This window comes from Euprymna scolopes, chromosome 15 (genome assembly GCF_053919585.1).
Source record: "Euprymna scolopes isolate OS-2025 chromosome 15, ASM5391958v1, whole genome shotgun sequence".
NCBI lineage: Eukaryota > Metazoa > Mollusca > Cephalopoda > Sepiida > Sepiolidae > Euprymna > Euprymna scolopes.
In genome coordinates, this window is record NC_136496.1 from 12069060 (window position 1) to 12094999 (window position 25940).

A 25940-nucleotide genomic window follows, 5' to 3' on the forward strand; every position below is an offset into this window, starting at 1 on the left:
TTAAATGTACGAACATGCTTGAATTATTAATGGAGATGGTTATAAGTACCATGTCTTAACTAATCAACAGCGTTCACCTTTTTTTTTTAATTTTGACGTAATTGTTTTTGTTTTTGTTTTTTTTACTAATTGGTGTACGTTTATTAAGGCATCGGAGTTACTAACGGATAACGTATTAAAGAGATTGTAAATTGGAATCTGGACACCACCAAGGAAGAATTGAAAATAATCGACGGAATGGATAGAAGTTTATTAAGAAGCATTGATAATGAAAGAAATCGATCAACAAGTATTTGTTTATATTAGACTCGAATCCATGTTGTAGTCGTCTGGAAATGGTCGCGTGGTATTTTACATTCCCTTGTTCCGTTGTTTGGACTGAATGGGTTAGTGATCTCCACCAATTTACTATTCGGATATCTGATTGTTATACAACTTCTTATTACAGTAGCTTCTTTCCAAGTAGCTTCATACCTTGTCTGGGGCGAATTCCAATAACTGCAATCTCAGGGAACTCTATTCCTGCTGACAGTTTCTCCATCCACGTACAGCCTTTAATTTTTCAAATTAGCATCAATAAAGATCTCATGTTTTTGCGATAGTCCTCTTTCGTTCTTGTTAGTTCATTACATAAAGTAGCTTCGTGTATTGTCTGGAGCGATTTTCTTAAAAACCGTTTGATGTTCTAGGAATATTTTTTCAGTAAGAACTACTTACTGCGATAATTTTATTAATTCTCTGGAAATAAAAATTTTGATGACAGCAGGTGCAGTACAATTCCTTATCGTTCTGTCCATCCATACTTCTTCGAATTAATCGTCAGCTCGAGTAAAGAAGTGAAATGTTTAGAAAAACATACAACTCGCATACACATGTTTTAGTTTCTTTCCTTCTTTTTTAAGCAACATTTTTTATTTCAAGGAATTTAATATCATGTTTGATACCTACGGTGTTTCTGTTTATGATAAATAAAAATTCTGCACTAACTAAAATATAATATTTATGCGTAATTTACGACAGGACAACGCCGGGCGGCCTGCTAGTTAATTAATAAATAGATTCTTATATTTTGACAACGTAAATTAATTAATAATGATAATTTCATTAAATTTGGTTGATTTGCTGAATTTTGGTGAATCTTTAAGGGGAATTAGGTAAGGGGTTCAATTGCTTTTTTTTTTTTTAGATCTTCAATTCATTTTGCACGTACCTGCTAGCAGCTGAGATATCCGTTAATATCGAACATTGCTAGCACTACGCGCACCAGCCATACCTGTTGACGTGACGATTATTCACCCGCTGTGTTTCACTTAGAGCTGTGATCACCCTTAAGACAGTTAAGAATTTATGTTACAATCCTACTTGTAGACAAATACAGAACCATAGAGTCAAACATCTACGCAACGTTGATCATCATTTAATCCGGGACAACGTCGGTTTTTCCAAGATGTTTGACTCTATGGCTCTGTATTTGTCTACAAGTTCACAAACGAAGCACACCTGTTTCGCTTGGGCGAACTTTAAGTACTTATTCTTGTATATGTCACATACAATATAAATGTTTACATGTGAACGCATGTTGACAACGATGCTCGCCAAGTTCGCCATGACAATGTCGATATGCTGAAGTTTCCACATGAATGAATGAAAAATATGTCCGTAAAGTACATGCGTCCTTCCGGCTACACCTGAATTGCTCCATCTCTGCTAAGAGCGCATACATTAATTTTTCTGGAATTATGTAAGCATAAAAATAATAATATGTGTCGGCTTATAGTCAGAACATCGTTATTTCAGGCGCAAAAATAACAAAGTGCAACAGGACATTTACAGGGCTCGCTATACGATATATATATATATATATATATATATATATATATATATATATATATATATATATATATATATATAAAGCTGAACGTCTATGTATGTGTCTGGTCACGAATAGGCTCCTATATGGTTGACTATTTTAAAAAAACTGATTACATATAATGATAGAATATCTATCGAGCCACAGGAATGGTTATGTTTGATCTGGCATAATGATGATTCATTAAAATTGTGGGGTCTGCGTACGCGCCTGGTCCACAAAGTATGAAAATAAAAAATTTAAAAATTAAAAAAAAAAAACGTTTACAAGTGTTTTTGATATAGATTTACATAATAATACTTTGATAAGTATGTTTTAACTTAAATAGGGATGGTATAATAAAATTGTGGGGTCTGCGTTCGTGCTTGGCCTCCATAGAATGGAAATATGCACAAACTTTAATAAAGACTTTTCATATCTATCTGCGTAAGTATACTTTGATAATTATGTTTCAGTTTGAAGAAATATGGTATAATAAAATTATGGGGTGTTCGTTCGCGCCTGACCTCCAGAGAATGAAAATATGTCACAATGTTTAACAAGGTTTTTTAATATAGATCCACAGAATATTGTGATAAGTGTTTCAGTGTGAACAGGTATGGTATAATAAATTATGGGGTTTATCTATTTTATTTTTACTTTCATGGTATTTTGCTTTGGTTTTGATACCCCCAAATTCGAAGCTATCCTTTTACAACCCTTCCTTTTCATAACCTATCATACTTTCATAAATCAGAGTCCATTTCCTGTAGGCTGTTTTTGAACCCAGTCAACTACGGGCACTTTTGCTAGTATATATATATATATATATATATATATATATATATATATATATATATATATATATATATATATATATATATATATATAACACCTATTCTTTAAAATCCATTTTTTTCTTAGTAGTAAAATTGATATAATTGTTGGGGGTATATGAAATATTTCTGTGGTATCAACTATTAATGAGATAGCATTACAATATTCACATAACGATAAACTATTATGTTATGTAATAGTTTTGCAAAAGTCTTCTTGCACTTTATTATTTTGCCTTTCTCGTGTGTCTATTCCGCCATGTCTTTTTTGTCACGTTGAAATGCAAAAAAGTAATAGAGAGAACAGAGAGGCTTGATTATGTTCGATCTGAAGCTTCTATGCCAACCGCTAATGATTATAATTTCATAGAAATATCCAATTTACAAGTGGCCCACAATCGCATGAATATCCCGGTCAGGAAAGATAACGAGGTTATGGTTTTCGCAGTTCTTGCAGAAAGGTGTCCAAGTCCTCCTACATATAGCGACGTATTCCCAAATGGTTACTTATCTGGTAACTGCCGTAATGAGAAGTCACGCGTGGCGTGAGAATGAGGAAATAAATGTCGTTGTTACACGAAAAAGCGAGTTTGAGTTTTTCTATGTCTTCGTCTTCATTTGCGACGTAGACTGCATACAGCATGTGGGTCCTGTATGTAAACGTGTGTACCACGTTACAGCGGATAGTTTCCTTGCTGTGACGTCATTTTGCTCACGGCTTGGTATTTGGATGTAGCCATCCACGCTATGTTACTGGAGGAACACAATTTAAAGTTTAAATTATTTATAATATCAACTTCCGACGACACATGAATCTCGACCTCTATTGAGAGCGCATACATCTGGTCTATCACTCTCATCCTTACCTCCCCCCCACATATATATATATATATATATATATATATATATATATATATATATATATATATTCTGCATATTGCTTGCTTAGTTAATCCGTTCGTTAAACTTTGAAAAAGGCCAAATACAATTCTTCAAAGACAAACTGCTTCAAAAAAGCAAATTCGCCAAATCTGGCATTGAAATGGCCAATCCACAACCCTAAACAAGAATATGAAAGTAAACTCCCTGTGATGTAGCCTTATTTTCGAATATCATTATGATAATACATTAAAAGAAACTCATAGTAATTTCGAAGTGCAGCGGTTCTTCACCGAAGTTAAAAGTCAACGAAACATTACAAAAAAGAGAACATTTGAAAGAAGCAGGGCAAAAAAACGAGAAGAACATTACCTGCCAAGATGTATTAGACTGAAAGCGTGAATTAAAAATCGTCTTACAATGTGATTTTATTATTTGTATTGAACTATGTAGCACAATATTACTTTCCGAGTATTTATTACTACTTATTGATTTATATTATTTGTATCGGTTCTACGTTTAAAATATAATGGGCACTATTTTCATAGAAATGTTAATAAACTCGTATTTTCTGCCTATTATTGTGTTTTCTGTCACAAAAAAATTGTTCTATCCAAAAAAAAAAAAGTATCAGCTTAATCAAAACATATTTGTTGATTAAATATATTTCTCGTTCCGTGGAATTTCCACGGGTCCTGCTAGTTGATGATATTGCTCGTTTAGATATGTTAATGAATAGACAATTAATTAAAACGTTTTCACAAAGACGATAAATCTTGAATTCTAAATTCCAAAATTATTTTCCCCCACAAAAGTCAAAGAATTCATTAGAGAAGAAAAAATAAATATATAAAAATATAAATTAATCAGGGTGTACTTTTACGAGAAAAAATCTCATGCCAGATTGTCGACAAACCTTTTGAGCAAGATACCTAAAACACTTGATTATAATGTCTAGTAAGCATCCAAATTCGCTTCCAAAATTAACGAAGTAATAGGTCGGAAATAAAATTATGAATAGTTGTTTCCAGAAAAAAAAATGGCGCCCTGGTGTCATGGCGTCATTGTTATAATATACAAAATATGCCGCTTTTTTACTTCGTGTTAATTAAATAAACATGTTTTTATTTGCTGGGATCATTACAATACAATATGGTTTTATGATAAGGAACCTTTGGGGATGTAATGAGCAGTGACATGCACGCATATAACTGCATGAGCAATGACATCACCGATGGGTAAAAAAGGACTATAAAAAATAGAAAGATTAAGATTTCGTAAGAAACGCGATAACATTTGAGATCTCGTGAGAGAGGTGGATAACGTTCTAGATCGTGTTGGTAGCGTCACGGCTGTAACGACGAGCAAATAAAGGTTGATGTACAAAACAACAAGCGAGTTGGAGTTATTTCCTATTCTTTGTCTTGGTCTTTTTTGCGATTGAAACTGGACACAACGTGTATTAGTTCCCGGACAACGTAGCAAGAAAATAAACGTTGTCTGCATCGACCTCATGAAAGGGGAGTGTTCGTTTAGATACTTTTCGTAAATATTCAGTGTTCTTGTTATTAAAATTGCGGTTTTTAATGCACCAAACCCACAGACGAGACCGAACAATCGCGCCTTGAAAAAACGTACGATTTAATACGATGAAAGAATCGTTTGGGGGGGGGGATAAAATAATAATAATAATAATAATAATAATAATAATAATAATAATAATTATTATTATTATTATTATTATTATTATTATTATTATTATTAACATGGAGACTGGAACTGACAGCTGATGGACAACACATAACAGAAATTGACATACAAAGAAGCATCTTCGAAGGAGATTTACTATCACCATTACTGTTCATCATAGCCATGATGCTCCTGAACAAATATACTGAGAAAGTGTCAAGGCGGATACAAGTTCTCTAATACAGAGGAAAAAGTGAACCACCTGATGTACATGGACGATCTGAAACTTTTTACAAGTACCGAAAAGGAACTGGAAACAGTAATAAAAACTACCAGGGTCTTCAGCCAGGATATCCAAATAGACTTTGGAATTGAAAAGGGTGCACTACTGCTTATCAGAAAGGGAAAACTGGGGACGACAGAAGGCATGGAACTACCCAACCAAACGGAGAGGAAAGTACTAGAGAAACAAGACGCATATAAATACTTGAGAGCTCTGGAAGCAGACGCCATTAAGGCAATAGAAATGAAAGAAAGAATTGGAAAGGACATCTCAGGAGAAAAAGAAAACTCCTGGAAACTAAATTGTATCACAGAAACCTAGCAAAAGGTATAAATACATGGGCAGTATCACAAATAAGATACTCTGAACCGTTCATAGGATGGAATAAAGGAGAACTGAGACAGCTCGATCAGAAGACTAGGAAACTCATGACCCTTCATAATGCACTACTACACCCAGGGCGCGATGTTGACCTACTCTACGAGAAAAGGAAAAATGGCGGAGGATTAGTTTGTATAGAAGACTGTGTGAATGACACAAAAAATAACTAGAAAAATACATAATGCAGAACACTAAAAGGATAATTGTGGCAGCGATAGATACGGAAAAAATCAACAAGACAGAGGCAATGGATAAGACAAGAAAAGAAAAATGGGAAGAGAAACAACTGCGCGGAATATTCATAAGGATGACAAAAGATGAGCATAAAGAAATTAGTTGGACATGGATGCAAGAAGGCCACGTAAACCGAGAAACTGAATCCCTTATAACTGCAGCATAAGATAACTCAATAAGAACCAACCACAATAAAGCAAAGATCGACAAAACACAAGAAAACAGCAAATGCAGACTCTGTGGACAAAGAGACGAGACGATAAACCATATAGTAAGCGAATGCAGCAAACTGTCTCAAAAGGAATGCAAGAACAGACACAACCCAGTGGGAAGGGCTGTACACTGTGAATTATGCAAACAACTGCATCTCGAACGCACAGACAAGTGGTACAAGCATGAGCCGGCAACAGTACTTGAAAACGAGAATCACAAAATCCTATGGGACATGGGCATACAAACAGATAAACTCATCCAAGCAAGAAGACCAGATATCGTTATAATTAACAAGAAAGAAAAGTCCTCTTAAATGGTAGACTTTGCTGTTCCAGCTGACCACAGGGTGAATATCAAAGAACAGAGAAAAAAAAAACGGAGCAAATACACAGGGCTAGCCAGAGAGCTTAAAGGGATATGGATGATGAAGGAAATCAAGATAATACCTATAATAATAGGAGAACTAGGAACAATTCCGAAAAGCTTTGCAAAAAGTATAGGAGAAATTGGAAAATACAACGAATAACAATAATGAAATAGCTGAAATATTAAGAAACATCCTTGAATGCAAATACTAAAACACATGAGCCACATGAGCCACATGAGCGGGTCAGACAAACTGCTGCAGAGGCAAAACATGAAGAAGCGTTACATGGAACCAAGAACATTAAAGCTGGATATCTATAAGTTCTTTACACCCTCCCCTCATCGCCTCCCATTGCCCCATCACCCCCAAGAGAATACTAAATAAATAGATCTTTTTTATTGTTGAGCACTTTATATTAATAGAGTATGAATTCACTTGACTTTGAACACGTGGTTGTAAACTTCTGTCAATCACTATGTATCATTTATAGAGTTCGACATTTTAGTTTAAAGCATTATTATTGGCTCACAAGGAGCTTTCACACAGGTCATCAGAGATCTCTCCTTGAAATTGGAACTGTCTTCCGTTTTTTCTACTTTCCAGCTGACTACAATATGGTTGTCTTCAAGTCTAGCGTAAACAAGTTTTTGATGAGCCATTCCACATAAGTTAACAAATTTACCGAATTTCCATTACTAACGATTTCTATATAATCCAATTTCTACTGTACAATCTTTAACCCTTATCCTCGAGTGGCCTCTTGGCCTTGATAAGTGGTGATGCCTATGTAAAAAAAAAAAAAAAGCAATCTGTGGCGTTCTCGGGAAGCTGAGCAACAAGTCTCCATAGATTTCCAGTACTCTCCACCTTTTTCGATAACATTTGCAAATGAATTTTCGTTATCGCGATAGCCGCTTACCATTGATTTCTCGCTGCCAGCGGAATTTCAGTGGCAATAAGTCTCCCCAAGGTCCCAGTTCTTTTCGCGCTTGTCCAGCGGCGGTCTGGTCAATGATCTTTCCTCGGTCTTTCCGTCCTCCTTAACTCTTCAGGGCTGTTTGGGGAAGAAGGGCCTCGTTAGGGAGCATTTCGATGCTGGTATTAGAGGGAGCATTCTCTAGCCGCCTGGTCCATAACTGTAGTTTAGTATCTTACTGAGATTGTGTAAAGTGCTCAACACACCTCTCCAACCACTGATATCGATGACAAATAAAACCCTGCCTAAGAATCATTCCTTCAAACTCCTCGGCTTAACATTCACAGACAATATGAACTGGAACAAATACATTGAGGACATTGCAAAGGCTGCTGCAAAGAAGGTGGGTTCGCTTTATCGTGTGAAAAGACTACTCGCACCTGAGAGTATCCTGTACCTCTACAAAGCCAACATTCGTCCATGCATGGATTATTATTGCCACATCTGGGCTGGTTCATCTACCACTAGCCTCTCCCTCTTGGACAGGGTCCAGAAAAGAGTTTTAAATCTAATAGGTCCCACTTTGTCAACTAAGCTCCGACCCCTGTCCCATCGCCACAATGTTGCATCTCTGTGCCTGTTTTACAAATATTTTAATGGAATGTACTCTGATGATATCATTGCACATGTGCCCCCCTCGACAAACCCGCTTAGCAACAAAATCTCACCTCTTCACTGTTGAGATCCCTAAATGCCAGAAAGCTTTCTACTCTAATAGTTTCTTCTCTCGAACAGCTAGACATTGGAATTCCCTTCCTGTTACCTGCTTCCCTGACTGTACTGATATGCAGAAGTTTAAATGTAACGTAAAACAACATCTTGTTAATCATTCCTAGGCATGATCTCAAATAGTAGACGTCCAAGTGGTGATATGCCTTGTAAGGGGGGGGGAAACATGAGTAAGAAAAAAAACAAAAAAAAGAAAGCTTTTTGACAACGTCGAACCAATAAAAACGTCATATCAAATCGCATAGGCCTTCACATGGGTGGCCATGGCTGAACGTAATCCCTACAATGTTCAAATATAAATTTCTAGCCAAACTGTAAACATCGCTGTGAAAATTCTCTCTCAAAGCTATAACAAGGGCTAACACGTTTTGATTTTGCTCGTTTTAGGAATGCTAATATAATCCTATAATGTAATCCTATATTCTTTACAAGACTGAGCTATAAATAATATTGCTGACGTAAATAAAAAATGGTGCCATTTTCATATAAAGGTTTTTATATTAACAACAATATATAATTTCTATTTAGGTCGGGCTGAAAACAATAACTCCGATATGATAAACAATATATATTAGTATAATTGGATAGCATTCTTTCTGGTTGATTATCAGCGCTAAATTCTGCATATTCTTTTTTTTGCCATTTTTAGCCAACCACACACACACACACACACACACACACAAACACAGACACACAAACACAAACACACACACACACACACACACACACATATATATATATATATATGACTACTTCATTTAATCAAATAAATTAATATACGAAAGTATAAATTTATGCGTATACTTTAAGTATTTACTTCAACGGTGCTCAATACGTAGGTAGAACTAGGAAATAAGTTATAAAAAATATATGGCAAATAAACTACACAGAATATTCCGCGTTTCATCCATGCTAGGATTCATGCGAGGAGTTTTGGTTGTCTCGCGTTTATATACACGCACATTTTATTGAGTTTTTAGTTAGCTAATCAGCTTTCTAGTTTTCACCGCACTCTTCCTAATCAGCCAATGAGCAGGCACTTACAGGACAAAAGCCCAGTTCATCTCCGATTCACCCATTCCTTTGTGTGTGCTATTTTAGCGGGGAGCGTCGATATCTAGCGTTCTGACCTATTTTAAACTAGGTTAAATGTGTTTTTATGTTAGTTTATATATATATGCATATATATGCATATATATATATATATATATGATAATTTATGTATATGTATGTTTTTTTTATTTATTTATTTTCTATTGTTATTGTTAATTTCAAAGTTATTTTGTATCGTTATCCTAGAGTAAATTTTATTCTGTGAACACAGTTGTTCGCTATTTCTCTCCTGCAGTTTAATAGATCTTGGTGTTCTTTAAAGTATAGGATAGCAAATTTTTCGTGAAGGCATAATCTACATGGATCGTCTAGGTCTCTACATGTGTTTGCTTGTTTTACTATTTTCCATTCGACTACTGGCGAACATCCGCTTTCTTTGAGTTCCCAGTATTTATTTGCTCCTCCTCAGACGATGAAAAACACAATTTAATGAACAATAGGGAATAAACTTTGAGTTCCCTTTTAGGAAACCATGCAGATCACCTACCGACACATCCTACTTTCATTTTTTAATCCACTGTTTTCCGTTTGTTATGGAATTTTTATATATCAACTTATTTTCGTATCTATATTTTTAAATTATATCTCGATCGATTATCAATCTATATTTACATCCGTTTTTTTTGTATTCTTTTAATGTAGGTGATTATTATTTTCTCCTAATTATTTATTTAAAAGATTTAATTTTTATTAATTTTTTTTTAAATACTGGACTACCATCCAAAAACGGACTTGAGATTCTACGCCCCAACTGTATTGTACTCCATTTATGATAGTTTCGTATCCTATGTTTATACTAGCGATTCCAATTATATAATATTTTACTTAATTATTCATTTTCATAAATGCATTGTCATTTAAATTCATCTTAGAACTCATAACTCATGTAATATTAAAAATCTAAAGTGCATGAAATAAATAAAGAAGTGAACCTTACACTTCCCGAGCCTGTCCTTGTTTTATCATTATTTCCATGGCAGATGCTCGTCTGAACTCCAATCTCTGGTACCCCCTCGCCAATCTTTCACGAAAACCACCCGTCTAGCTGAATCCACTGTGAAAAATTTCCCCCACTCTATATCTGTGCCTAAATCAAAACGCAGATTCCATGAACAAAGCTTCTTTCTTAGAACTGCACGCCTGTGGAACTCTGTTCCGTCTGCCTGCTTCCCTCCGGACTACAACTTGGATGTCTTCAAGTCCAATGTTAACAAATTCCTAATGAACCGCCCCCTTAAGTAAACACTTCAGCAAATCTCCTCACTAACGTAATGTACTTGCAATAACCCTTATCCCTGAGTGGCTTCCGGGCCTTGATAAGTGGTGATCACTGTGTAAAAAAAAAAAAAAAAAAAACTAGAAAGAGAAGTTATATTTTTATATTTGAAATACCGCGAGGGATAATAAAAAGAAAAAACCGGAGTAGCTTTCCTCGATACTAAAAAATCGAAAAACTAAAATATTTACAAGTTTGAGGTGAATGAAAGGATAAGATGTAATCAAGAGGTTAAATTTTGAAAACAAATCTGAAACTTAACAGAGATTAGCACTGCAAATTCAACATGAGAAATGTAAACTTAGAACCAAAGGTGGGCGATTAATAAATATTGGTTGAAACTATTAAAACATGGATACATCTAGCTAAGTAAGTAATATTCAATTTAAATTTAAAACCAGGGTTACCTCCCTTTCAACGGAAGAACAACATAGTGGAGTAAAATAGAATGTTTATAGGCGGAAAAGAATTTTAAAAATTGAATTCTGAATGTAATGTAAACAATGATATAAATAGTATAAAATGAAAGTCAACAAAAAACTAAAAAAATTAGGCCTTTTGAGCAGACTTAGGTTAGATTTTGGAAATAAATTTAAAAAAACAACAGAGATTTGCATTGTAAACTTAATGTGACTAAAATTTAATGGGGATGGTTAATTAATACCTAAGTCATAATATCATAAAATAAGTAAATTAACGTAAAGAAAATGGCAAACAGATTAAAATTTAATAAGCAGGATAATTTCCCTTAAAAAACAAATCTTAAGTTAAAATCTATATATCTATATATATATATATATATATATATATATAAGTGAACGCGTCTGTGTGTCTGTAGTCTGTGTAAATATCCGACGCATTAACTCTCTCAATTTTTAGTCTACAGACTCGAAATTTGATTTACAGAGTACTTAGATTTGTGAAAATCTTTGTGATCGGTTTTCGGCCAGAAATTTGGCTATTAAGGGGGTCAAAGTTAAACGATTTGACCTTTGAAAACTCTACAAAACTCCTCCGACAATTTTTAGTCTGAACACTTGAAATTTTAGATATAGGTTCCTTGGACATGGATCTAACTTAATAACTTGATTTGAGCCCAAAACAATAAATGTTAAGAGGTCATAATAGGGGTCAAAGTTTTTTAAAAAATTACCTCTGCGGTCTCTTCCAAATTACTCAGACAATTTCTGGTCTAAACATTTGAAATTTTACATAAAGCGTATTCAGAGACAGGGCAAGCTTTTTCATCGGTTTGGGTCGAAAATCTTTAGTTACCAATATATAAATGTATGTATGTATGTATGTATGTATGTATGTATGTTTGTATGTCGGTTTCGAGCCTGCCTTCCTACTACCACTTTTTTTTTTTGATTAATACACGCATCCAAACACCCGAGCAACGCCGGCCAGAAATGCTAGTAGAATAGAAAATGAAAGAAGCATATAAATTTAAAACAAAGACTAAACTAGTATTGAATGAAAAATAGCAATTTTTTTACTTTCTAGAATGAATTTAAATCACGGCCCACAAATAATATTATCTGTTCTCGCCTTTGGTGTTTTGCTCACAGCGTTTTGGCTGATGACGGTCCCCCAAATAAGGATGGTGCACACCATTTTCCAAGATAAAGGATAAAAGGTCAAGGTAATAACCTATGTATATATATACTCTCCTACAGCCCACACCACTGGACCGATCATGACGAAACCTGACATGATGATAGTCTCCCACCTAGCGATTGTACACACAATTTTTCAATGTACGTAACAAAGGTTAAGGTCATATTTGGTGCGGCTCTTCATAAACTTCCCTCACCTAGGGATTGTGGCGAATTCCAACTAGGTGTGCACCATCCCTAGGTGGGAGAGTTTATGAAGAGCCACACCAAATATGGCCTTAACCTTTGACCTTGACCTTAAAAATAATTTTTACCTTAATCTTGAAAAAAATTAACATTACGCCGGGTACATCTGTGAGTTTAAAATAATTTGTATAGGCGTTAGTAATGATTATTATTACTTAAATTGAACACTTACTAAGGGAAATTCAGTATAATTTTATTTCTAGTTTTTAACGTGAAATCGAACAATGCTGGTCTGTTTGAATGTGTGACTCAGCCATTTTTAGCCAATCGCTGCGGCGATTGTCATTCGAGTAGGATTTATTCGATCAAAACTTCGAACAGACGAATTCAACACACTCAACCTTGATCCCGATCAATGAAGGTGAGTTTTATTGTTTTTTCTTGAAAATTCTCCGTTCACTTTTAAGCTCGTATGGCGTTTACAGAGTTTTTATTTTTATTAGATACACCCGAACTCCCAACTGACAATAATCTTAAACCGCTGATTTACATTGAAGGACGCCATTTTGTTTTCTGTTTTTGTTGTTGTTGACGTTTTTGTTTGCATTACTTGAATTATTCAACCTGCTGTTCTCATCTAAGTGTTATTTTCACAACCTCAAATAAATTAATTGCTGAAATTCAGTTATAAGTTACACTTTTCAGAATGTTGAAGGTTCAATTCCCAGTGCAGGCGATATGCAAAAATGCAATTGCGAATTATTCAGGACTTCTACCCAGTCATGGCTGGTACAACCTCCGTATATTCAATAAAGGGTTTCCGTTCGAAATTTCGTGCAGATTCCTGAGTTTGACAGAAAGATTCCCGAGTTCGACAAGATACACTTGAAGTAGTTTGGAGGTTACATCGACTGAAACGTTAAAATAACACTTAAAAGTGAAAAAACTAGTTCAAATCATACAACTAGCATGAAGTAGTAAGCCTCATCTAAAAATTTATGTGCATCATGTTGAACTCGGGAATCTTTCTGTCAAGGTCGGGAATCTTTCTATCGAACTCGGGAATCTTTCTGTCAAGGTCGGGAATCTTTCTATCGAACTCGGGAATCTTTCTGTCAAGGTCGGGAATCTTTCTATCGAACTTGGGAATCTTTCTGTCAAGGTCGGGAATCTTTCTATCGAACTCGGGAATCTTTCTGTCAAGGTCGGGAATCTTTCTATCGAACTCGGGAATCTTTCTGTCAAGGTCGGGAATCTTTCTATCGAACTCGGGAATCTTTCTGTCAAGGTCGGGAATCTTTCTATCGAACTCGGGAATCTTTCTGTCAAGGTCGGGAATCTTTCTATCGAACTCGGGAATCTTTCTGTCAAGGTCGGGAATCTTTCTATCGAACTTGGGAATCTTTCGATCGAACTCTGGAATCCGCACAGAATTTCGAACGAAACATTTTATTTAATTCACAAGGTTAACATGCTCTCCTTCCTTCAGCCAAGAAGTTCTAAGTAATTCAAAATTGTATTTTAAGCATAGCCCGCACTGAGGATTGAACACGATGGGTATAATTTAAGACTGAATTGTACAAGTACTTTATCTGTTACGCTATGGCTTTTGCAGTCAATTTTCATATGAATTTGGTGAGCTTTAAATCTATTCTTATTTTTAGGTGTACAATCTTACTACTCATCACTATACATCACTTACTTATTACTACAGATTATATATATACAGATTATATATATATATATATATATATATATATATATATATATATATATATATATATATATAATCTGTATATATATAGTACCGGTAAAAAGAAAGTCCGCACTTGTAATTTTTTCAAAATTGCAGATTTAAGCTAAATTTAATGTAACTATTTAAACAACATATACCTTATTTGATAGGCCTTTTATTCCTCTATAATTTTACCTCTTTATATTTGACTTTTAATTGAAATATTCTAGTGTTCACGTCAATTTTAAAAAAATAACTTCAAATTGAGGAGGCAAAAAGAAAGTCTTCACAATGGAAAATTGTTATTTAAAAATGTAATTTTAAGACATTAATGCAACACAAATACAACAGGAACACAATGAACTAGTTAATATTAAGCCCTTCTGCAATTTGACAGCTTGCAATCTTTTGGAAATTCCTTGAATTAGACTGCAGCAATACTCGGGGGAAAGGGCATCCCACTTTTCTTTAATTTTTGTCCAAAGGTCTTCCAAATTTGATATTTTATCATTGTGTAGCTGTTACTTGATGTAATGCCATACGTTTTCGATAGGATTGAGATCTGGAGATTGTGCAGGCCAATCCAAACACGGAACCTCTTGACATTGCTAGCTATGTGAATGGGAGCATTATTCTTCATGAAAATGGGATTATCATCCAAATTCCGACCAAAGTAGGGTAGAAAATGCTCAGTCAACATATTAATGTGCTTGGTTGAATTAATTCGACCTTGCAAGCGAACTATAAGCTCTGAACCATTGGTACTAATAATACCCCCACACCAAAACTGAACCTCCACCACCTTACATCGTTGAAACTGAGCACCTAGGATTAAATTCTTCGTCTTTCCTCCGACGGACGTACTGTCTACCATCACTGCCTAGCCTACTGAACTTGCTTTCATCGCTAAAAAGCACGTTTGACCAATATGAACAGTCATGATTTTCAGTGCATCTGACGAAGTCCAGACGGCGCTTTCTGTTCTTCACAGAAATCATTGGCTTGCGTCTTGCAACATATACTCGCAAATTAAATTCCTTTAATCTGTTCTTGGCAGTAGAAAGAGAGCACTTTTTAACAAGATTGCACTATTGTTGGATTTAGGGAGCCGTTTCAAATCTGTTTCTTAAGCTGCGGATCTTGATAGCATTGTCTTCCCTGTTAGAAGTAACTATAGTACGACTAGATTTAGGGGCATCACGAACGCTGCAGGTGTTATGGTGCTTTTGAACAGTCTTTCGTACCGTTTTCTCATTACATTTCAATCTGCGGCCGATTTCTCGATTGGATAAACCAGAAAGGTAGAGATTAATGAGCTCCTGACGATCACTAAGAGAAAGTCATGGCATATGGACTAAATGTTACGTTGTATAACCTGGAACAACAACAATTACGATTAGAGATGATTTGTTGCCTATTGGTGGATATTTTAAACTGATTATGGGGCGATATTATTAGCTGGCTTTAAGCGAATTTGTTGGTGCGGACTTTCTTTTTGCCTCCTCAATTTGAGGTTATCCTTTTTTAAATTGACGTGAACACTAGAATATTTCATTTAAAAGTCAAATATGAACAGGTAAAATTATAGAGGAATAAAAGGCGAATCAAATGAGGTAGAGGTTGTTTAAACACTTACATTAAATCTAGCTAAAATTTGCAGTTTTTGAAAAAATTACAAGTGCGGACTTTCTTTTTGCCGGTACTATATATATATATATATATATGTATATATATTATTATATAAATAAAATGAACTCATTTTTTCCCGTCTGATTTTGACATTAATAGGATTTAAAATCAAGATATTTCATGCAAATATAATATGCACAAACGGCAGAACAATATCTGAGGTGTGTTATAGGCTTATTATTTCTCAAATTCCTCGATAATCTTAGATTTCTATACTTTTTCTGCTGAGAAGTCACGGCCAAAATCGGTTAAGATCAATGGAAGTGGTAAAATATTTTCTCTCTAATAAATTCCTCCTCCCCCTGCCACCACTTAACACCGTTTGGGGATCGTTCACAAGGAACAGTTGAGAAGAGAACACCGGTTTGGCTTCGTAGTTCTTTCATGTGAAGTTATTTAAAATCACTAAACTAAGCTGCAGTGCTCTGTGGCGTAGTGGTTAGCGTGCTGGACAATTCACATTATATTTTCACGTTCGCGCCGACCTACCGTAGTCGTTTTTTTTTTTTTTTCCTAAACAACTGGAATGGACTTTTCTTGGTGGCCGAACTGTTAACGTTGTAGATGTTTTTTTTTTGTTTTTTTTTTCACACTTTATTTTCCTACTTTTACTCATGACTCCGGGTTTGATCCTTCCTACTTACCTACCATAACATTTTTTAAAACTCCTCCCCCCGTCCCAGAAACAAACACTCGGGCAACGCCGGGTACCCCCGCTAGTATATATATATAGTACCGGTTCTATATATATATATATATATATATATATATATATATATATATATATATATATAGTACCGGCAAAAAGAAAGTCCGCACTTGTAATTTTTTCAAAAACTGCAAATTTTAGCTAGATTTAATAATAATAATAATATATATATATATATATATATATATATATATATATATATATATATATATATATATATATATATTATAGAGTGTAATAGACAGGGTCACAATTAGTGATTGATCAATAATTTCACAATTATTAATCTTTCACCCTTATATATATATATATATATATATATATATATATATATATATATATATATATATATATATATATATATATATATAGCATTCGTCTTTCTCAGACCTTTCTATCAATTTGAATGCCTACCGAACTACAAAACCCTATCAGTTGTTCGACTTTTTCTCCTATCCTCGTCTTTCTTTCTTTCCAAACCTTTAAAACCCTTTAAAAAACTTTAAAAACCTTTAAAAACCTTTCGTGTTTTTATTTGCCATTCTTTGTTTCCCCATAATTTTTTTAATCACATTCTTTATTTCTTTTTTTATTTTTTTAAAATATTGTCCTTCTTGCACTACATGGATTCTTACGACTTTATTTTTTTGTCTTTCATTTTTTTTATTCAGTTTTCATTCTGTTTTTAATTAAAAAAAAAAAAAAAAACTCCCACCTTTATTTCCTTTTTTTTTTATTTATTTCTATTTCATTTTCTTATCTTTTAGATTTTTTTTACATGCTTTGTTTTTATATCATTTGTTTTTTTTTGTTTTTTTTTCCTATTTGTTTATTTTTATTTAAAACCTTAGGTTTCAACCGTATTCTACAACTTTATCAACTTTTTTTTCTTTGCTTAGTTTTTTATCTTTTCTTTTTTTTTTTTTACTCGTGTTTTCTTTGTGTTTTGTTTTTGAACTGTTTACTTATCTCTTTTTTTGCTTTCCCACATTTTGTTTACTTCTTATTTAAAGTATCGATGGCCATGCACTTCCTAACCCTATCAGCCACCATAACTCTATGTGGAGTATTGCGTTACCCCATTCATTACCACTAATCCAAGGTCCACTCTACAAAGATCCGAAGCCATGAGTTATTTTTTAAACTTGGGAGTCACCAAGTATCAAGGCCTGAAGAATACTCGAAGATAAGAGTTAATGAATGTAAAATGTTAGTGTAGTAATCGTTAATAGTGTAAATTGGGTGGAATTTAATTATTTATGGGGACAGCTCAACAAGAACTTGTTTACATTGGATTTGAAGACTATCATGTTGTGTTGTGAATTGTTCTTGATCTTATCTGTGTTATCTAACTACTTATTGCCCTCAGATTCCTTAATGTTCATTTACTTAACGGCCCCTGACTCGTCTAGTAATTGTGAGTGAGTGAGTGTGTGTGTGTGTGTCAAACATATAATACACATACACATGACGACATACCTGTCTGCTGCTGGCTGCTGCTGTCTGCTTCTGGAGGATCTACGAACAGTCTTTGTAGGAATCGGAACCTGCTGTAACAAAAACGTTTCGAGACATGGACCCAAGACATTGTGTGTTTTTATGATATGGTTTATTCACTCCCAGGCATCCCGTCAGCAGAAATGGACTGACCGATGATCTTTGGCTCGTGGGTTCTCTATTTGAGACCGGCACCTCCATTATGGGGAGACCTTCTTAACCCATCTTGCTTGTTTGGCGTTTCGGATCCAACTCAACTAAGCTTAACTTAGTTTACTCAAACCGGAGCACCTGACAAATCACGTCCGGTCCTCGCTCTATACTTCTGGTGCAAAGTGACCGGTTACAGAGTTTGATACTTGTCAAAACATGCCACCATTCAAATATCTATTTTTTACTTCGCTAGATAGATAGATAGATAGATAGATAGATAGATAACAGACAACTAAATGCTTCTACCTGGCGTTGCCTGTCTATTACCTAACATTTGTATTCAACCGGGAAGCAGGTCAACAGAACAGTGTTCCACAAGAGTGCAGTTCTGGGAAAGAAGCTTTTTGGAATCTGCATGTAGATTTAAGTACAAATAGAGAGTATAGGAAATCGCATATAGTGGTTGTAGCCAGTCGAGTGTTTTTATGAAAGCTTAGTAAGCAGCAACGATAGATTGGAGTTCAGTCGAGCATTTGCCATGAAAATAACGATAGAGCAGAAATAGGCACGCAACGTCTCTTCTGTGGGAAAAAGGATTGCATGGAATAGAAAGGGGCATCACCTACTAGGTTTTGAAGCCGGTTTTGAACTCTATCAAAGCAGGATAGGGCGCACCGAGCAACTCCTGTCCAGATGTGACAACAATACTCCATTTTAGGGCGTACCTGGTTCTTAGACAGATAGAGGATTTCATCGGCATTGAAATACCTGCTGGAACGGTAGAGTGATCCAACTATTTTCCAGCGATCTTGTTAATAGATTTGATGCATGCGTTGTCAAGACATGGAGTTTCCCAAGACGAGGGTCATTTATTTCAGTTAGGGAGTGGGGGTAGACCGATTATGGGTTAGAGATGATTATGATGAAAAGAGAGAATTTTGGTTTTCAATGTATTAAAATTAACTAGCCACCGTTTTCCCCATTGCACCACGTTCTCATGATTATATAAATGTATATAAAAATATAGTAATATAAAAATTATCGTTTATATACTGTTTGATTACAAAATAATAATAATAATAATAATAATAATAATAATAATAATAATAATATAAAGTATAATCACGTTGACACACCAATTCCTGTTAGATCACAAAAGTTAAGAGACGTTAACCCTCGTTAGTAATAAAATGGGTAACCATTTAAGAATAACAGCCACTGTATGTATTCTCTGCTTATTTCGCCGTTATTACCGGATTTCTTCCAGCTTGCCAATTCAGGAGAAGAGTGGTAAGAGAATAAGCAGCTCTTGCTTCACAATAACAACGCACAGAGTCAAATTTACAGAGGGCATCCATTGTCTCTCAAGACAAAACGCAGACTATGGATGATTATCTACGAAACAAAACAAATGTTTCCGCATAAAATGGATAATCGTTAAATATGGCGTCCATCAAATCTGATATTGGGTTTTATGTAAAACCAAACACTGTGTGAATCTGAAACAAAGTAAAGACTGAATTACTTCAATTAATTTGTTTCAATCTTGAAAATAAAATAGTTTTCTAAATGATTACGCAAGATTTTACCTCATATAAATTTGTGAAAGAAATATATTTATACATAAATTAATTTCTAAAACCTGTGAGATAATTACATTTTTTAACTATTTTTATATTTCAATTAAATTATTTGAAACCTCTGACAAACTTAAATTATTAAAATAAAATATTTTTGTAAAGAATTATGCAAAACTATACTTTATATAATCTCAGGGTTTTTTATGCTGGTATTAGTTTCGTATTTCGTTTCAGGTTCACTCAGTTTTGTTTTTAAATAAAACCCGAAATCAGGCAGCCATCTTGTTTGACGGGCGCGATATTTAATGATTGCCATAAAATGACTAAACGCCGGTTGACATGCCGTAAAATACTTTAACCAATCAACCAATGAAACCTTTATATTTCCTTTGTTTTCTGTTTTTCCTTTCTTTTACTTTAGTTGTTGTTTTTTTTTCTTTTTCTTCTTTTTCCCTTTCTTTTCAACATTTCTTTTTCTTTACGTAACTTGCGTTCTCCATCTCGTATATTCTCTTGCTTTTTTTTTTTTTACTCTGGCTTTCCGCACTGATACGTAATGTCACGTGACCCTTCACGACAAGTTTCTATTAGCGTGAATAAAAAAAAATACATACAACAGATTTTAACGTTTCGTTCGTCAGCTGTCAGAGTCGTTTCGAAAAAGGAAACCAAACCGAGAAGGCATGAGACCGAAAAAACCCTTCTTTGCTCTGCCTTAAAAACAATCCGTCTTTTAAGGGACCATATTACAAGATGAGCTCGAGACGGAAGATCCGTCTGGGTCTGTCGAGGTGAGCTTCTTTTTTTTTTTTTTTTAATGTCGCCTTTCGATTTTTAGCTATGATATTTTCAAACTCGACTGGTTTCATTCGCCCAACAAAAATAACAAAACAAAACAAAAAATTCGGTTACAAAAATATCGAACTGCAAAAATAATTATTTCACTATATATATATATATATATATATATATATATATATATATATATATATATATATATATATTAAACGTTTCTTCGCCTCAACAAAACATATTGCCACTGAAACGAAGTGGGCTACTGTGATAGGGGTTAGATTTATACGGGGACAACATATGTAACGTAATGGATTACTGTGATAGGTGTCAGATATAGATATATAAGGGGGCAACCCGTATAATATAATAGACTACTGTGAGAAAAGTCAGATTTATGAGGGGGCAATCTGTATAAAATAATGAGTTACTGTGATGTGGGTCAGATTTATAATGAGGAAACCGGTGTAACGCAATGGACTACTGTGACAGGGGTCAGATTTATACGGGGACAACCAGTGAAACGTAATGGACTACTGTGATAGGGGTCAGATTTATACGGGGACAGCCAGTGTAACGTAATGGACTATTGTGACAGAGGTCAGATTTATACGGGGACAACCAGTGTAACGTAATGGACTACTATTGTTGTTGCTGTTGTCGTTGTTGTTGTTGTTACTGGAAATTCCACAGCGGACTCTTTCATATGTAATATATTGTCGTTGGCATTCTGTGGATGTTAAACGTAAATGGAGACGCTCTGATATTATTGTACCTATTTACAATGCCTCCCCACGGGACAGAGTTAGACACCAGGGTCATTTTTTAACGTCGAGAAAAGGTCTGATATTATTGTAGCCCTTTTGTTAAAACTGCAAAAGTATTTTTCTAAGCTAGAAGGGAAGCCCGGTCGTAAAATACGCTTAAATATGATATTTTAATTTATTCAGATTTCGTATATATTATTATGGAGTCTATTTTCTATCGATTCTTATCTATAATATAAATCTCACCTGCCTGTTTAAATGTATGTATGTATGTATGTATGTATGTATGTATGTATGTATGTATGTATGCCTAAAACTTTCGACAGGGGCGACGGATTTTCACGAGATCGGCAAATATCAAAACATTGGCTAAAAACATTAATTCCTTCACCCTCAACTGGGCACTTTGCTGCAAGGATGGGTCGCTTTCTTCGCCGATATTTTCGAAAGTCATCCCCTCTTTTCGAATGACTAGCCTTAATTTAAACTTTCACCACTTCCGGTTTGGTTATGGACGCAACAGCAAAGACGTCACATTGTTTTTTTTTTGTTTTCTTTTTCACGTTCTTTTCCTCCTCCTGTCTTTTTTTTTCTTGCTCAACACACACCTCCAAACACCCGGACAACGCCGGGCACCCAGGCAAGTATTTTATAAAGTTCTGATTTCAAAAATAATAAAAAATATATATATCGATATGACTTTTATGCCTCAGCTTGTATCGAAACCAAAACTTATGAAGAATTCTTTGTAAAATTATTTATTACAAGAAATGGAAGGTCATAACAATTAACCAACAGTCACTCGGAAGAAAAAAGATGTAAGCGTGGCACAAAAAATAGCATACAAAAAATAATAATAATAATAATAGTAGTAGTAGTAGTAGTAGTAGTAGTAGTAGTTGTTGTTGTTGTTGTTTTTGTTAATAATAATAATAATAATAATAATAATAATAATAATAATAAAGTGAAAAAATTAAAAAAAAAAGATTTTCTAAATGCCGACTGCGTACATTTTTTATGTACTTGCCTCCTTCTAAATTGTTTTTATCTTAGAAGGATGCCATTTAATTTCCTTTCCATTTAAATTTCACTCCCATTAAGAGATCGACCCTATTTTTTTTTTTTTTTTTTTCATTTTATTTATTTATTTTGCGTATATCGGGAAACAGTACACGGTTTATTCTAAGAAATGTTGAATGGATACAAGTGATGTAAGTTCATTGGAAGTATTTGTAAAAGCACAGAGATGTAATACTGCGGCGATGCGACAGAGATTGGAACTAGGCAGACAATGCAAAACTCATTAGTTACCTTTTCCCCTTGGCTTATTTTTTAACATTCAGTGTTGCGTTTTCTTTTGTATTTCTGTTTTTTTTATTTAACATATTTGTGGACGTGTATGTTAGCATCACTTCGTTTGAATATGCATACTATATTCTACGCATATACCCCTATTGTCACTTGCCTGGTGTAGGAGGTTCTGGATTAAGGTAGCCTGTCCTTGTTTATTATTATTATTATTATTATTATTATTATTATTATTGTTATTATTATCATTATTATTATTATTATTATTATTATTTATTTATTTATTTATTTATTTTTGTAATGAAGGCTCTCTAAGATGCGTACATATATTCTGTACCTTCTTAATTGTTTTTATCTTAGAAGGACACCGTCTCTATTTAATTTCCCTTCCACTTAAATTCCACTCCCTGTTGGAGATCAACTTTTGTTTTTCGATTTTCCGTACATTGGGAAACCGTGCACTGTTTATTCTTAGAAATGTTGAGAAGGACTTCCATGACGGTACTAACACGCAGAAAATTTAAATATAATGTGAGCTAACATCTCGCTTAGCTCCTCATATATTCCTCATTAGACATGGTCTTTAACAGTAACACCTTAAGTCCAAGTGGCAATATGACCTGTTTGAGGTAGATATGAGTAAAAAAAGGGGGACTATTACTAACCCGGCCCTCATTTATGTGATTTCTTTTGTTTGTTTTTTTATTATTTCTTGAGTATTTCTTTTGTTGTTTTTCACCCTCCCCCATCATGTTTCAATATATTGTGCATGATATTAAATTCGCTTTCCCACGAAAACAAAATGTGACACAAGGTCGTTTTTGATGTGGAGGAAAACCAGCAATTGCAAAAATACAAATTTCCCTTTATGTAGAAGGGTTTCTCCTACATTAACTAAGGACAAATTAACTTAAGCGTAGCATCAGAACAGATACTACACTATGATCTTATATATTTAGCTTATTGTGCATCAAATTAAAATGCATAGTGATAATGAATACATTAAAGAATACAAAATGAAATGACCAAACTTGGGGGGGGGTAAGGGTTTTTCTATTTGTCTACGAAACTTGAGATTACTAGTAGTCAACACTATTCACCATAATACCGCATTCACATCATGGAGCTAAACATACTTAAAGAATTGCAAACGTTTTTTAAAATATGATGATTCTGTGCATGCGTGCGTGGAAATATTTTAAAATTGTTTGATTATTAGAAATTATTCGATAAAATATGGTTATGAAAAAAAAAATCATTGTGTGCTACATTTGGATTTTATCCCGAAGGTCAGATACCTTATAAATATTCGTAAATAAAATTGTTAAAAATTATTTGGGATATTTTAAGTAGAGTGACACATAGAGTAAATGTGGTATTTTTTTATTGTTGCCGTAAAAGTGAATAGAGAAAGAATGGAAGGAGCAGTGTTTGGACGAATGAAGCAGCATTGATCTTGTTAGGTTACGATGTGTATAAAATATCAACCGACTCCATCACTCCGTACATTTTGATTGCATAATTTATTTTAAAATAAAAAACAGAAAAAAAAACGTGTAATTACATTTTTATTAATAAATATTTATCACAATTGTTATTGCTGGGTTAATATAAATTGAATTTGTAATGAAATAGAGACAAATTCTATGTTGATCCACCTCATTCCCATTTTTTTTTCTTGCCATTAAATATTACTTGAGCTCCAAAATATAAATGTTAAGGGGTCTAAATTGAGGTCAAAGTTAAAAAAAAAAAATTGACCTCTGCAGTCTCTACCAATTTCTGGTCTAAACATTTGAAATTTTGCATAAAAGACAGTGCAAGCTTTTTAATTCGATTTGGCCGAAAATTTGAGCTGCTGAGGGATCAAAGTTCAAAAGATTTCAACTTTGCGGTCTCTAGCAAACTATTCAGCCAATTTTGGGTGTAAACATTTGAAATTTTACATAAAGGATATTCAGACATGCAGTAAGCTTTTTAATCAGTTTTTGGGCGAAATTTTGCCTGGCAAGAGGTCAAAGTTGAAAGAGTTGACCTTTGCAGACTCTACCAAAGTTCTCCGCCAATTTTTGGTCTAAACACTTGAAATTTTAGATGTAGGTTACCTGGACATGAGTCAAACTTTTAAATATATATATGAAAAGTACATAGGGCCCGAGCAAAGCTGGGCTGATCTCCTCGATACCTATAAAAGTGAAATAGCCTGTGTGTCTATCTGTGTGTGTACATTTCTCTACGAAATTACTCTGCCAATTTTCAGTGGGTATTAAGATTTGGGAAAAATTTTTTTAATCCGTTTTCGACCAGAAATTTGCTGTCAATGGGTCAAAGTTCAACGATTTGACCTTTGAAAACTCTGCCAAACTCCTCCGCCAATCTTTGGTCTAAACATTTGAAATTTACGATGTAGGTTCCTTGTACATGGATCAAGCTTTTTGACTTGATTTGAGCCCAAAACAATAAATATTAAGGGGTCAAAATTGAGGTCAAAGTTTAAAAAAAATTACATCTTAGCCAATTTTTGGTCTAAACATTTGAAATTTTACATAAAGTGTATTCAGACATGCAGCAAGCTTTTAAATCAATTTTTGGGCGAAAATTTGGCTGTTGAGAGGTCACAGTTGAAAAAGTTGACCTTTGAAGACTCTACCAAAGTTCTCCGCCAATTTTGGGTCTAAACACTTGACATTTTAGATGTAGGTTACCTGGACACGAGTCAAACTTTTTAATATAATATACTTTAATAATACATATGCACAAAGCGGGGGATGAACTGCTAGTTCGTAAATTTGGGGGATATTTTAAGGAGGGTCAGATATTGAGTAAATGCGGTATTTTGGTGACTGCTGAAGCTAAAGGGAGGAAGAGTGACACAAATGGTGCTTGAACGAATGGTTCAGCATGGATTGAATTAAGTAAAACCCACTCCGACCCTCCGCACGTTTTGATGGCCTAATTTATTTTTTTAAAAAAATGTGTAATTACTTTTTTTATGAATAAATCTTTATCCCAATTGTTATTGCTGGATTAATGTGATTTGAATTGGCAACGAAATTCGGACGATTTCTATGTTGTTATCT

The 25940-nt window shown here is 34.2% G+C and overlaps 1 protein-coding gene across 4 annotated transcripts in view; it reads left to right on the plus strand.

Annotated features, from left to right (window-relative positions):
* The window catches only part of LOC145293725 (proton channel OtopLc-like), a 192274-nt gene that overhangs the window by 17419 nt on the left and 148915 nt on the right, over positions 1-25940 (plus strand). Inside the window, exon 1 of one of the 4 annotated variants that reach the window (XM_080140174.1) lies at positions 12981-13051. The exons of 2 other annotated variants lie outside the window; for them this stretch is intronic. Coding sequence is in view for 1 of the 2 variants with exons in the window: in XM_080140172.1 (XP_079996298.1) it covers positions 20747-20784 (38 nt within the window). In the remaining variant the exon portion in view is untranslated. Of the gene's footprint in view, positions 1-12980; positions 13052-20516; positions 20785-25940 lie in introns of those variants that run through there. One more of the 4 variants, XM_080140172.1, reaches the window with a different exon arrangement.